The 16,371-nt window shown below is 38.8% G+C and overlaps 1 protein-coding gene across 3 annotated transcripts in view; it reads left to right on the forward strand.

Moving 5' to 3' along the window:
* The window catches only part of cadpsa (Ca2+-dependent activator protein for secretion a), a 215,638-nt gene that overhangs the window by 93,784 nt on the left and 105,483 nt on the right, over nt 1-16,371 (forward strand). For all 3 annotated transcript variants that reach the window (XM_040115542.1, XM_040115544.1, XM_040115543.1), the window contains exons 10-11: nt 8,485-8,593; nt 9,562-9,774. In XM_040115542.1, the coding sequence (XP_039971476.1) occupies nt 8,485-8,593; nt 9,562-9,774 (322 nt within the window). The remainder of the gene's footprint in view (nt 1-8,484; nt 8,594-9,561; nt 9,775-16,371) is intronic.

The following is a 16,371-nucleotide window of genomic DNA, read 5'->3' on the forward strand; positions in this document are numbered from 1 at the left end:
AAAAATGATCTGCAACTATACAAAATAAATTGTCTGTCTGTCTAAAAAGTCTTTCTTTTCCTCACCAATTATGATCACAGCTATTGCCCTTGTTTAGAGAACTACAATAGAAATAAATCTGGACTGGTTAAGGTGATATATTGATATTCATAGTGCGATTTATTATCAGCCTAGAGAGAGCGTCCCAAAAATGTAATGATTCCTTTATCTTCGCTCTCTATCATAATTTTGAAACCACAATATCAAATTTTGACTGAAGTGAATGCACAGTGAACCATGAGCAGCCTTCAACTTGAGCTCTGCTTTATGGCTATAATATTTTCACCGGCCACATGTTGTGTGTGCAGCGAGAAAGAGAGATGCAGCCAAGCTGTCTTCTCCTTGGCTGTCAGGGGAATGATGGAGAGGCCAAGCAGGCTTTTGTCAGGAGATGGGGGTGGTGTGTTTGTGTGTTTGTGTGTGTGTTTGTGGAGGGGTGGTGGAAGCGGCCATTTCCTGGTGGCTCTGCATTAGGAAGTGGGCAGCAGGCGAGGGGGGGGGGGTGGCTGGCCTGTCTCTTGTGCATTGGATAGGATATGTCTCAGAGCTACAAGTTGACAGGGGATTGACAAAGTCGAGTGAACACTAGCTGGCCTAACACTCGCAGCTAGAAAAGCCTGAGCGCCGCCAACTTGAAGCCTCTCATTTGCTCCCAGCTAAATATATAGCAAGTGACAAATACTGGTCAATAGACTGCACGCTCGTGTGTGTGTGTGTGTGTGTGTGTGTGTGTGTGTGTGTGTGTGTGTGTGTATGTGTTTGTTTTTATGTTTGTCTGTGTATGTGCATGAATGTTTGTTTTGAGGAGCAGAGACACTATCTGGTTATTGCTGTTTATTTGTATGCACATGTACTTTTTGTTGCTGTTTTAAAGATGTTGCATTGTAGAGATAACTATGCAGTGTCATTTTTCCTTTGCTCACTGTCTGTTTTGTTCATGTAAAGTCTTGTAAGTAAGTACTGACAGTTGGCGTTTTGTTACCCATGTCTGTTTTTATAACTTCATACTTTGATTTGGATTTATTATCCTTAATTGGTCCAAAAATAATTAGGTTTTTTGTCTAAGTCTTTTAGTCTTTTGTTATACCATCATATTCATCCTCATTTTGAAAATGCCATCTTAAAAAAGAATTTTAAGACAACAATTTCTGAGACATTTCTAACAAAACAATATAGATGCTCAGATTTTTTTGAAGTTACAGTGTTTTACAGAAGGGAAATAAAAAAGTTGTCATTATGAAGATTGAAGAGTTGACCAAGCAAGTGAAGAAGATAATAATGAGGCTAATAAAAAAAAAATCGCAGAGATATCAAAAGTAGCTGGTTTGCCAAGATCAGCAGTTGACTATTTTCTAAAAAAGCAGGTGTGTACAGGAAAACTATAAAATGTCACACGACCTAGTAGAAAATTATTTGCGTGGTATAGAAAAACCCCTTTATGACTGCACAGCAAGTTAAGAATGTGCTCCAGGGTGTAGGTGGACTTGTTTCCTTGTCCACAAACAAGAACAGACTCTAGGACCAGAACCTCAGGGGATTCACCACAAGATGCAAACTCCTGGTAAACCTCAAAAACAGAAAGGCCGGGCTGCAGTTCACAAAAACATACAAATAGAAACCGGCAGAGTTCTGGAACACAGTTCTATGGACTGATGGTCTGTCAAAATGATGGAAAGAGGAAAGTGTGGAGAAAAAAGGAACAGCTCATGACCCGAAGCCTCCACCTCATCTGTCAAACATGGTGGTGGTTCTGTTGTGGCTCGAACCAGTGGCGACTGGTGATTTCTTTATCTGGTTGCGGCTACAAGCACAGGGCTTCTGCTTACACACCAGCAACGTGTTGTCTAGCTTGGTGAAAAACAGCTTATTTAAATTTAACCATTTAAATTCAACATAAGCTCTGAATGTACATTCTCTCCTCTTTTTCATAAACATATTCAAATATTCTCTTGACTTGTCATATTCTGCTTTTCTGCTTAAGTAGATTTGAAAAAAATTTGAAATTTGCAATAAAGTGTTTGTGCTTGGCTGGAGTGGAAAAGTTGGTGTATCAAAAAAAGAAAACGCAACAAAGTGCAATGGAAATAGAGTTAGCGAATAAATCATGATGTACATGAAGCATTTGATCGTGATGTTCACTGAAGCCTCTTCTCCACTGAAGAGACTGAAAATAAATGAAAACATCAGATTTGTGTGGACTAATAAGGAGACTGTTACATTCCTTAAATTAATACATGAAACAAACATAAATTTCATATTTCCATTATGTTTTCTACATTGTTTTTTCACCATTTGAGGTTTGACTGGCACTCTATTAATTGTATCATCTTGGTGCACCCTCTTCTTCTGCAAGGGTTTGAATGGCACCCAACTGGAGAATTAGTGCCACCAGCTGTTTATCTCAACAAACCAACTCTAATATTCACATAACAGTAGTGGAAACGTGCATTAATTTGCATTGTCTGTTGCTAAATTTCTTTAAATCCGGGTAAAATTTTCAAAACATTTTTATGGAAAACAACATACTCATCTGATTGACCTGCATTCCACTTGGTGAAGACAAGACTAGAGGCACAGAGACCCCACAACAACAAGAGCTGAAGGAGGATACAGTGAAGCTGTGGGAGAGCATCACCAGGGAAGATACAAAGGCTCTGCTTATGTCTGTGTGTCAAAGACTTCAGGCAGTCACTGACTGCAAAGGATTTTCCTCTAAATTTTAAATTTGATTTTGGTGACTACATCTGTATCTGTGTAATTACTTTTGAGCCCCTAAGCTTGGGGCACTATGTGTTAAAAGGGCCATATCTCCCACCCAGTTCTATCTACCCAGTTCTAATGCTCAAATTAAAACTGGGACGTGTCACTTTAATCTAGTATCCACTATTTTATTTCAAATTGAATGTGCTGAAACTAAAAGCCTAAAGAACAAAAACATGTGTATCTGTCCAAATAGAGTCTGAACTGGTGGGCTGGACATAGCAGTGTCTCATGTAGAATTGTGTGTGTGTGTGACCACATTTCAGTAATACTTCAGGCAATACCTTTAAATATAATATCAAACAGCAAATGAAAACTGGGTCATTTTTTATTTGCCAATTCAACCAGGTCCACCACCAAGAGGATTTTGCAACAGGGGATGAAGTGAGGATTATTAATTATTCCAGTAAGAAACTTTGCTTTTTATATAATGCATCTCCATTCTAAATGAAGATCCTTCATTTGTGCCTTCCTTTCAGACTAAAAATATTTTGATAGAGGTTGATTTATTCACGTTTTTCAAATGCATTACACTTAAAGAATAGAAAATAGACAGAGACAAGAAAGAGAAATAGAAAATGATATACAGTCCTCCATGCTTGTTTCTTCTTATGTAGATGATGAAGAGAATAAACACACACAGATGCTCTTTCAAACAACCTGCACAGACTGTATGGATGTGTATTTTCGGAAGTTATTGAAAATACTACCACTCTACCCCATGTCAGGGTTTGGATAGAAAGTTTTGCTTCTGGCCTATGAAGTTTGTTTGTGAACACATATCCAGTAAATCATCTCCAGTATTCATATCCATGTGTTTCCTGTAATGATGTGAACATAAATGACTGCAGCAATCCCCTTCACTCTCTCTTCCTTTCTCATTCTTCATCACTCTTCATCAGTGTCTCTTCATCTTTCTACTCTGCTAACTGACAGCTGAGAGAGAGAGAGAGAGAGAGAAACACTGAGAGAAAGGAAGCTGGTGTTTTGGGGTGTGGGTGGAGGGGGGTTGGTAGTTTAGACTCTGATTTGCCTTTGTGGTGTCCTGGAGGCCAGGGAGCTGCTGGAAAGTCAGTCCAGTTCCCTCCATCCCTTACTTGGCCTCAGGTCTCATCAGTGCTGTCGTGAGGAATCTCATTTGTCACACACATGGAGGGAAATCTAACACACGCACACACACACAGACACACGCACACACACACACACACACACACACACACACACACACACACACACACACACAGAATGCAGCTGCAGCTAAAGTGAGAGCTGCCACTTGCAATGGCAGAGGTGGCGACAGTGCCGGATTGGCCAGGCCTGGTGATTTGGAATGGTATGACTGGTATGACTGGCAGCTACAGTATCGGCAGGCCAGCTACAGCTAGCAACAGAGTGTCACTACACTTCCTTTTACCAACACAGGGAGCAGTGTCAAAACCACAGCTACAAACCTAAACTAGGGTTACGCTGATATATGGGTCAATACTGGCCTTTTATTAACGGACTGAAAGTGCAAAGCCATGTTAGTTTTCAGTATAGGTTACATTACAATACACAATATGCAAATGTTGGCAGGAACAAACAGCACACTATGCTTGTCCTGAGGGTGGCTCTAGAGGAAAGCCCAGGGGGGTCATTTGAATCTAAAGTCCATCCTCTGGGAGCATGAGCATATTACCTTGTATTTATTTAATATTTATCTTGTATATTGTTGGTGTGAGAGGGGATCTAGTGGAGGGCACATATCACCAATCAACATATTTAATTTAATCACCTTTACACCTAGGCCTTGATGTTTTATGGATGTAACACATGAAATAGTCATTTACAGACTCTAAAAGTTTAGTTTAGTTTTTAGACATGCTAACAGAGTTGCTGTTGGGATGGCAATGCTTGGCCACTCTACCACTGTGGTCCAGATTGAAATACATTATCTCAAAAACTATTGGGTGGATAATTGGTACATACATCCATGTTCCCCTTCAATGTGTCCAGTACTTTCATTTATGACCAAACACCTACAAAACTAAACACATTCCCATTTATCCTCAGCTTTACTTTGTGTTAAGAGCTACTTAGCAAATGATAGCATGCTAACACGCTAGACTAAGAAGATGAACATGTTAAATATGACCTGCTAAACATGTCTAACAGCAAGTTAGTGTTGTCATTATGGGCATGGTAACATGCTGTAACATCAGCACTGCTGCATCTAAGTACAGCCTTACAGAGCTGCTGGCATGGCTGTAGACTCATAAGCCTTGTGCACGTGTTCCTGTACATACCAAATTTGGGGGTATGCATATGCAGACACATTTCACACATGCATGATTAAAAACGTGATGCGTAGCTCCAGAGAACATGAGGAAGAGCTTTTTTGTTGGTTGTATTTGGCTGAACAATGAGAAAAATTAAGAAAAGGAAAACAGTGTGTACAACTGCTTAACAGGAATAGGACCAAGCACAGTGGAGTACAGTATATACAGTACATACTCCACTTACAGTGCACAAAACAAGTGTCTAGTTTACTTTTCTGGCGCATCTGTATTTGGTGCGTTTGCATTGCTTACAGTCCATACTGCGAACAAGTGTTAGGCTGCGGACCCTCATAGACTTGCGCAGATGAAGAAAAATTAAGTCACGCGGATGCTCGTAGCCATGCAGTCACGGAAACCATGAATTTGCCTTTGGGCTTGTTAATTCAAATTTGAATTTAAGAATAAAATCAGGTTTGCGAAAGTCCTGCTTAGGTCCAACAGAAGTGAAAAACAAAGCCTGGGCTTTTGATACAAAAATGATCTAAAATGGCTCTCAGTGGAGCTTATAGTAAATGATCCAGATCTGCCCCAAAATGTAAAGGGTTCTTCCCTGGCCCATGCTCCATCCCTCCACAAAGTGCTGTGCAAATTGGTTCTTTACTTTCTGTGTAATCCTGCTGACAAATAAACAAATAGACACGGGTGAAAACATAACCCCCATGGTGGACGTAATAATGCCAACAGCAAAGAAAAATGGGGTCAGTGAATAATTGCAGCTTCATTGTGGTAAAGTTAAAAATATAAAAAGCCTTTATTAACATTGCTACATGAGAAAAAAATACGGAGTATTAACTGTACACTGGTCTTCTACTCCTATATCTTTCAGCCCCATTTAAAATGATGGCTAATTCTTCTAAAATTCAGTAATAACATCCATACACATCTGCCAACCACTCCCTACACATACCCCTATCAAGCAACTACAAGCACATGAACATATTTGATATTCCTCACGCTAATTTCCAAGCAGCACAACTGCACTTATTTTTCAAAGGTAGATTTCACTTTCTAAATAAACTATTGCAGTACAAAACATGTTTTTTAACTCATCAATACTTTAATATTTTATTCAACCATCTAATCATCACCATGTAATTTCCACATCACTGCTATGTTATGAAAATAAAAAATAAAAATAAAAATAAAAATAATAATAGACCCTAGTTGTCAGATACCAGATCAGAAAATACTGGACCAGAAATTCAAAAGAACTGCTGTGACACATACACTCACTTGCCAATTTATTAGGCACACCTAGTTAAAACTAATGCAGTATAATACTGTAGAGGCAAAAATCTTCTCTATGGTGAGGAAGTAAAGACAACAATAGGTCTACTGAGAATCTAAGAATTTATTACAGAATATTAAATGAATTAAAGTGAACAACCAGCAATAATTAGCAATGATCATCAAACAAAGACAGAGACGAGCTCCTCAGTACTATTTGGCTGTCAATACGAGAATCCTGTCTTTAAATACAGTTTTGGTCACGTAGGCACTGCATGAGTTTAGACAAACGGTTCAACTTCAGCAAGTTCAGGCCTGCATCTGTCTGCCAGAATCAGTTCGTACAGTTCATTCAGACAACCTTAGCTCAAAAGACAGAACATCGGCCTCAGTTGACAGGACATGGGTCAACTGTTTACACAGGAAGGGGAAACACAAATTAAAGGAAAAATAGAACATAATCAAATGAGAAATAAACATTTTCCCATCGTAAATACAACAATATTAGATAACTCGTGGTGTAACATTACGTTACCATAACAGCAGCAGTGGATAAATAACTTGTTCTGCTTGTTAATAATCCTAATATATCATCATGCTGTGGTGGGGATAAAAAGTCAACAGAACGGTGTTGTCTTAAACAAAGCGCTCTGGGATGCTTTCGCTTCAAGTGACCGTACATAGCAGTTGTGCTGTGATGAGCCATTTCCAATTTGCAGAGCCTGGGTCTCTGTCTAAAATACTCCCACACTTTAGATGATACTGTGTGAGGTTTTGTAGGTGCAGCTTGTTTTCTGGGGAATCCATGCTTTGGTCGGTCGCAGCCATCTTTGCGACGCTCTGTTGTGATGTCGGTTACGTGGATGTGTCACCCGAGCCCTAACCGACTGTCGTCTAATGTTTTATTTTTGTTGAGAACTGCTCATCCAAAAAACTTCGCTGTCAACATTGCACTTCCTTGGGTCCTCAGCAATATACATTTGAATTTCGAAGTCGATCAGACGAGTGGTTGTTCAGAACGAAAGACAAGACAGACAGATAGACAGAGATTCCTCCATTTCTATTTAGATAAGCAACAAACAAAACTACCTAGATACAGTACACATGTTAACACTGATGCTGAACGTACTTACAGTTTGTCTCAGACTTACACATGCCACATGTATTATGCACATACCTGAACATACCTGTAAACAGAAATGTGAAACTGTTTCCTAACAGGCAGTGTTTAGCAGTAACACTGAGTTTGGGAATAGAGAGATCTAATAAACCCCCTCTAAAAGTGTAACACAGACGTTGTGATGAAAATAAAAAACAGTCTGAGATGCTCGTTGTTTAAAGATGCAATATCTAAACTAAAATGCACAACAGATAATTCATCTATACTGCACTACTTAATTTCTTTCTGGTATTCATTATTATTATCATTAATATGGTTATCCTGGGTTTTGGAAGAGAGGTTTTTAGGCCCAGGGCACGTTAACATGCTGTCACATATGTAGGAAAAACAAATGTCCTTTTTGGAAAGTGTCAGACTATGAAATAATTTGTAATACAATAGCAGCTTTTAGTTTACCATCCTTAACATTTTGGGGAAAAATTTAATGGTAAACAATACATGCAAAATTTAATGAAATTGTATGTAATTTAAACATTTCCAGACTTTGCTTTGCTTAGATGAAGTTAAGATTTCTTATTCAGATGATTGTTGTTTTCCTCTTTGGAATCTGAGTCAATTCATCTTCTTGGTCCTGCCATGTTGTATCTGTCTCTTGGAGGGAGGTTGAGAAGATGTGCCTTGACATGGATTTGTGACTCTATGATACTGGATTACAAAAACTACAATATCACAAAATGGAAGAGTTATATTATTCATCTTAACATATTTTTGGCTAAATATGAATTTTTAATGATTATCTATCTATCTGTCTACCTATCAAGCTATCTATCTAGAATGTTTGTGATATATTATTTTATTTGTGTGTAAGATATTGTAAATATAAAATGTAAAAGTGAGGAAGAGAGGTGTTAAAGTATGGTTAATAGCTGACTTAACAGTATATGATGCACAGAGTATTTACTGTATGCCCTCCTGAGCTGGCTGATAAGTCAACATTTCTTCTCTTGTTGTTTGGTCCAGGTGAGTCAGTACACCTTTGCCATGTGCAGCTACAGAGAGAAGAAGGCCGAGCCTGTGGAGCTCCTCCAGCTGGATGGCTACACTGTGGACTACACTGACCCCCAGCCAGGTAACAGTAACTACTTCACACAGCTGGGTAGTGCATGAAAACAAGCAATGTAGATGAAGTGTGAGTGTCATAATTTGAGATGCAGATTTGTTATTAAAGTCCCTACACAGCTATAGTTCACCCATACAGGTGTGGCACAAACTTATGTTGCCTGACTAGACCTCTTCTTAGGGACTGTGTGGGCATGTACACACTGCCCTTGATTCACATCTTCATCACTGTCCTGTTAGTTTTGTCGTGCCTGTTAGGGAAGGACAACTTGCCCTGTTATTATTCTTATTGGAACATGGATCAGATAGATAGCCATCACATAATTCCAAGTTTAAAGTAGAGTACAGTAGCTCCGGATTTTCAACCTGCCTGGAGGCCTAATCAGCCAAAGACATTAAAAACACCTTTAACAGGAGTTTTGTCTGCTATGTGACAATACACCCATACAAATCAACATGACATACTGTGTAATGCTACTGATGAAATGGTCAGTGCACAAAGTGGAACTTGCACATAAATATTAGTTTAGTAGTCTAGAGTTTATTAGCTGGAGGTTTGATGTTAGCCCAATACAGTAAGAGCCTTTATCTCTTCAGCTCAGCAGATCACAGTGAGAAACTGATCCACCAAACAAGAACTGATTGATCACTCATTATTTATAATTAATGTAATCCTGTTAATATTGCCTCGATTTTTAGGAAGGGTCTTTTTGTTTGTGTGTATATGTAGGAGCAATTGACCAACATACACTACAATACTCCTTGTGACTATAACTCATGACTTCCTGTGGCCAGGTCATCATAAAGATATCCAATTACTTTACATAAAATGATGGACCCAGTGGACATTTATAAAGGCTATTTTGTCTCTTCCTGTCATTTAAAAAAATTTCTTTATTCCAATGTACCTATACAAATAGGAATCCTGGATCCTGTTAAAATATAAATCAAGAACGTTTTCCTCTGTCCATCTTTCAGGTCTCGACGGAGGTCGGACGTTCTTCAATGCTGTGAAAGAGGGTGACACTGTGATCTTTGCCAGTGATGATGAGCAGGACCGGATTCTATGGGTGCAGGCCATGTACCGAGCAACTGGCCAGTCACACAAGCCAGTTCCTCCCACCCAGGTTCAGAAACTTAACTCGAGGGGGGGCACAGCACCACAGCTTGATGCACCTATATCTCAGTTCTGTAAGTTTTCACCTCTGATTCTTCTTTTTCTTTTAGTTCTCACACCATACAAATGCTTCGCCCCAAATAGGATGCGGCCATCTAATTGTCTATCATTTTTTATTTGCCAACTTGATGATGTAGCTACCATTTTATTTGGTCTAATCAGCTTTTTTTCTAGGAAAATATATAAGCCCGTTTTTATAAAATATGTTAAATTTTCAACAGTTAACTTGAAGGGCCATCTCATGCCTGAAATTGGCACTTTAACATGACATTGATTGATTAAACTCATCATGGGAAAATAATATACTCTTGTCTATTGTAGCCCCATTTAATGTTGCGTATTTACATGAAGATCAGTCCTATTGTAGCTTCAGATGCCTACTTCTATTATCGTCTTAAGTCATAAAGTAATATGTGAATTAACGAACAAAAATAGAATGAAAATAAGTCTAGGCTTTTCTATTTATCACTCACAGTTCTTTCTTCTTGTGCTCAATGTCTTACTCGGTCTCCTATTGTACAGTTGTCCTCACAACATTTTTTACATATCAGCCAATGATGTCCTTAGTTTGTCTTCTTCCTGGTCACGTACTGTATATGTTTTCAGCTGTTACTGTTATTCTTTCTCTGTGTGCCGCTTTGCTCCTTGTTGTAGAACTGCTGTAGCGTTAAGGTGTTAGTGGCTTTTCTGTGTGTCTTTATGTTTTCTCTGTTCCTTCTTCCTTTTCTTCTTCTTGTAAACCCTGAGCCTGCTATCTTGTAGCTGCATTAAAGGGTAAGTGCTTTCCTCCCCTTTCTCTTTCCTCCTTTTGTTGCCCATCACTCTTCTTCATTTAATAACTGTGTTTGTTTTTTCTATCTGAGGACAGAAATACATGACATACTAGCTTCTTTGTAATTCGCATGCAGAAATGACTTGCTTTGGCTGTGCTTCTGTCTCTATATTTGCCATCTGTACAGTAGGGGTTGACTAGATTCATGTGTTATACAAAAGTGCTGCTTTGAAGGCCAAGGTTAAGTTTTATTTATATTTTTTCTTTTCATGAGGACTCAATGTTTGTTATTCCCGTGAAGCCATAGCATGTCTATTTCTTAACAAGAATTGTGATGGCTGCTACAACTGAACCATTGAGCAAATGTGATGTATTTTTATTCATGTAAAGGATGTTTTTGATTATACACGGTGGACCAAAACGCAGACTAGATGATGCAGTGAAGAGGCTTTTAATATATGAAAACAGGCTTATTGGCAGACAGGTGGAGGAACAGGCAGGCAAACAAGCAGGAACGAGGAACAGGTAACAAAACCCAGGTATCTGATACAAAGGAAAACACTAGGGAACCAAAACAGGAACATGAGCAAATGAACTGACACTGACTGGGGAAAAAGGGCTGGAATAAGTACTGGCTTGGTTGATGAGGGAACTGGGATCAAGTGTATGAGTGGGCAGGGAAACTTACAAATAGAAAACAGATGAGCAAGTTGAACAGGGAAAAAGTCTGGGGACATCTTGTGGGAGGAAGGAGAATGGCAGGGCCTAAGAGGAGAACATGGATATGAAGGAAAGTGAGCAAGGGCTGGGGACAGGGGCCAAGGGCAACTAGGACACAGACTGTGATATAGAAATAGTGTTATTTCCATAGCAAATTAAATTTTCTTTTTACATATGTTATAAATTAAACTCTACTGACTAGAATGTAAATGTTCAACATAAATGGATGGGATATACCATATCCAGCAACGGTTCTCTGCATCACAAATTAATTGTACAAATTAATAAGAATTAGGAAAATAATATTTTAAGCCAATCAGAAGAAACTTGTGTATGTATAAACAAAATTCACAGTGATTTTTTTGAAATGGCATTGTCCATAGCTGGGCTTGTTCTTTGGTGAATTTTGAAAGGATGTATGTTTTAATAAACTTTAAATGTTTTGAGTATTGAACGGCTGCTATAGGACTAGCACTGCCGTCACTGTATTTAACGGTGCATCAGTTAGGATTGAACTGCTGTGCGAAGTTTTGTGCATGTTTGTCGAAAAAATGCAGTTTCAGGTTGAAGAAAAAAGAAACAAAATACCAACAACACATCATCCCGCAGGCCATTGCGGCCTTGTCTTCTAGTGACACTACATTCTAATCACATGTCACTTTATCAAAAAATCAAGCTCAAATGCATTAAATGTTAGTTGAAATTTGTTTGAATGCAAACCACATATGCTAATCAAAGCTGTTAACGTTCTGTTCATTCTCTCTGCCCAGATGTCTCTCTTGTGTGACAAGTTAATGTTACCGTAAGGACAGGTTTTTGCTCTGTGAGAGCAATTTTGTAAGATGACCACATCGGAAAATCAAAAGTGTTTATAAACGATCCAATGGTGACAATCAAAAGCGGAGCGAAAAGCTGGCTGTCATAGAGAGGGGAGAGATGTGATATTGTTTAAAAGTGGGGATTTTGGCACACATTTTCAGACAGTCTTGCCAGGAAAACATTCATAGTGTTGCACCTGGTTGTGTACACAAAAAGTGCCATAGTTAGACGAATAGACAAATGAAAAAAGAGAGCGAAAGTAAGAAGAACAATGCTTGGCTCCTCTCTAACCTCCACATAGCTGGTTAATCAAAGCGTGAAGTGGCTGTAAATGTTGGATTGTCTGTTTTGGAAAGTAACAGAAAGGATCGGACACGGTCTTCCAGCCCGATGTTGGAAAGTTGAGGGAGGAGGAGGTTCCCAAAGCTATCACCATCCGATAAGCAGTTTGGATTGCGTATACTGGCCCCACAAAGAAGCTGAAAATGCTTCTACATCTAAGCTTCTTGTACTTAGTGCAAATGTACTTACAAACATAAAAAAAACAGCTGGATTCAGTTGCATTCATCTGTTACCTCAACTGGATAAACAGATTAATGTGTGTACATGCTTATCAGAAGCCATTTATTAATTATATACATACAAGAAAAAATTTCAAAAAATTTTCAGGAGACTGTATCTGTAGAACAGAAAATACACACTGCAGCATAATCATCTCCAAGAGAAATACATGCAGATCAATACAGCCGGTAAATGAAAAATGCATTTGTGTAAGTGAATTTACTGAACGAGCTGTTTTTGACACAACCACTGGAATCCCACTGAGTCCCAGCAGCTGGTAATTACCAAGTTAAAAGTGCCAGGCCATGAATAATACAGCGTGGTTGCTGCAGAATTAAATCAGGCAGCAATCAGTCAATGTTACCAAATAACTACTTGCCAGTTCACACCTGGATCAGTGCAATGAATAATATAATCTCTTGTTGCCCCCACCCACGCCCTAACCCCTGACCCAAATTAAAATGACTACATTAAAACACTGGAACAACAAAGACAGATTGAAGAGTTTTGTTTTCAGCTGCTGAGAGGTGAAATTGATCTTCACAGTTTACTATTTTTACTCTTTTGATGACTGAGAGTTTAATTTGTTTTGACATATTTTAGTGCAAATGTACAAATGTAGTTTGAGCAAAATTATAAAGTTTGAGAGTTTTTTTTCTGTCCAATGTAGTTTGTCTTCTTCTGTCATTCTTTTCTAACAAGGATATCATACCGCTTTCTGGCCCTCCCCCTAATTTATGTACACAATGTGAAACATGTTTCATTTGATTTCCTAGAGTATCTTCTCCTGGCAAATAAAGCTTTAGACATCTCAAACTGCTTGGTTAAAGTAAGAGAAAGATCCTAGTCTTGGTTCAGTATTGAAAAATTCAACACTCACTTGAAGCATAAGACAGGATGTGATCTGCAGTCTGATGTCAAAGATCTGTGTTTTGAATGCTCAACCATACATTCCTACCTCTTAACTATGACTCTGCCTATGTATAATATACTTAGTTATCCAATGCAAATTAGTCTCATATGACAGTAATTAGTTGGAACCAAGTATGAAAATCCTCAAATATATAAGTCATAGGTTCCCTCTCAAGATTGCTAAAACTTGTTCTCCCCAATTTTTACAGCCTCTAAATGTTTCTTGTAGCCACCTAGAAGCTTCTTGCACCTGTCTGCTGGTAGTTTCTGCCACTCCTCCATTGCTATCTGTTCAGGAGTAATTTTTTGCAATGGCAGATTTCAGCTCTCTCCAAAGGTTTTCAGTGGGATTTAGGTCAGGACTCACTGCTGGCCAGTTTAAAACAGTCCATCTTTTCCTTTACAACCATTCTTTTGTGCTGCTGGGTGTTTGCTTTGGGTTTTTGTCCTACTGAAAGACCCAAGACCTTCACCTCAAACCTAGTTATCTGAACCTGGGTAACACATTTCGCTCTAAAATGCCTTGGTAATCTTCTGATTTCATCCTTCCTTTGATACATTCAATGCCTCCAGTGCAAGAGGCAGCAAAGCAGCCCCACAGCTCCACAGCATGATAGAACCTCCTCCATGTTTTACACTAGGTAAAAAACTGATGCACTACATTCCGAAAGAGCTCTTCTTTGGTCTCATTTGTCCATAGAATATTATCCCAGAAAGATGGAGGTTATCAATCAACGTTGTTGCAAACATTAGTCTCTCCTTTTTGTGACTTTCTCTCAATAGTGGTGTCCTCCTTGGCCTTCACCTATGGAGCCCTACCTTGTTTAGTGTGCATTGTATGGTACGGGCTGAAACCACCACTCCGGACTGATCCAGGTCAGCCTGAAGCTGTTTAGATGTCTTGCGTGGTGTTTTCCACAACCTTCACATACTTCTCTCATTGAGTCTCTTCTTAGCATCAAATCATGAAAGCATCTCAACAGTTTAATGACTGTGAAACTTCTTGATGACATTACGAACTGTATAAACAGAGAATTTTCAAGATCTTTGGCGATTGCCTTGTTCCTTTGAATTGTTATGTTTTTTGATTAAGAGCATTTTTGATGCTCTCAGACAGCTCTCTTGTCTTCACCATTTTCATAAAAACCTGTAAACAATCGGCCCCTTTTTATGCAGTAAAACCATAATTCACTGGTTCATTCAGGCCATGTGAACACTAAAAATTGAGCACAGGTGAGTCTTACTTTTTTGTTTTGTTTGAGGAACTAATTTGTGTTCATCAAAAGGGTGCCAATAATTGTGTCAAGCATACATTTTATTTCTGTATTTTTTATTTCACTATGTGAAAGCACTTTCTTGTTGTTGTTGTTTAGTAACATTAGAGATTATTTTAAATATTGTGATTATACAAAATTCTGAAATTTGCATTAATTTCTGAGGATAATCTAAGTTCTGTACTAAAAATTCAGGGGTGCCAATAATTTAACCAGGACTGTATCAGGCAAAAATGTATTTTCACATACTTAAAAAAAAGTATTCAGACCCCTTCAATTTTTGCAAATTTTACTGTGTCATAGATTTATTTTTAATTGGATAAAATTGTCATTTTTGCCAATCAAGCTACACTCCAAATCCAGAATGACATACTGAAATCATTTTTAAAAAAATGTTAAAAATCAAAAACTAAAATCTCTCATTTACAAAAGTATTTAGGCCCTTTGTTGTGGCACTCCAAACTGCGGTCGGGTCGATTCCTCTTTGCTTTAATTTTCCTTGAGTTGTGTCTAGAACTTGATTGGAATCCATCTGTGACAAATTGAATTGTTTGGACATAGTTTAGAAAGACACACACCTGCATATATAAGGTCCCACAATTCACACTGCATGTCAGGACAAAAATCAAACCATGAAATCCAAGGAAATCTCTGTAAACCTTTGTGATAAAACTGTTATGAGGTGTAGATCAGGACACGAGTATAAAACCATTTCCAAAGCTTTGAGTGTTCCCAGGAGCACAGTGGCCCCAAATATTTGTGAAATGGAAGAAGTTTGGAACCACCAGAACTCTTCCTAGAGTTGGCTGTCAGGCCAAACTGAGTGACCAAGGAATAGGGCCTTTTTCAGGGAGGTGACCAAGAACCCAATGGTCATTCCAACAGGGCTTCAGAGGTCTTCTCCAGAGATGGGAGAACCTGCCATCCCAGCAGCAATCCATCAATCAGGCCTTTATGGAAGAGGTGCTAGATGGAAACCACTTTGAGTAAAAGGCATAGGGCCTGCTTGGAGTTTGCCAAACAGCATTTAAAGGAAAAAGATTCTATGGTCTGATGAGACAATACTTGAATTCTTTGAGTAGAACTCCAAACAATATGTCTTGCAAAGACCAGGCACTGCTCATCACCTGGCTAATGCCATCCCTATTTTTAAGTATGGTGGTAGCAGCATCATGCTATGGCTGGGGGGCTTCTCAGCAGTAGGGACAGGAAGGATGAATGCAGCCAAATACAGAGAGGTCCTTGAAGAAAACCTGCTCCAGAGTGGACATGACATGAGACTGGGACAAGGGTTCACCTTTCAGCACAACAATGGCCTGAAGCATAAAGCCAAGACAATACTCTAGTCTATGACCATCCCTGAGTGGCCCAGCCAAAGCCCAGAGTTAAACCTCATAAAACATCTGTGGAGCGACCAGAAGATAGCAGTTCACAGATGCTTCCCATCCAATCTGAAAGAGTTTGAGAGGATAGTAAAATGTATTTACATTGAGCAATGAGAAAATATTAGTGGATTCCCTAAATCCCAGTATGATCTATTACAGTGAGCACCC

The sequence above is a fragment of the Xiphias gladius genome, chromosome 21 (assembly GCF_016859285.1).
Source record: "Xiphias gladius isolate SHS-SW01 ecotype Sanya breed wild chromosome 21, ASM1685928v1, whole genome shotgun sequence".
Classification (NCBI taxonomy): Eukaryota; Metazoa; Chordata; class Actinopteri; order Istiophoriformes; family Xiphiidae; genus Xiphias; species Xiphias gladius.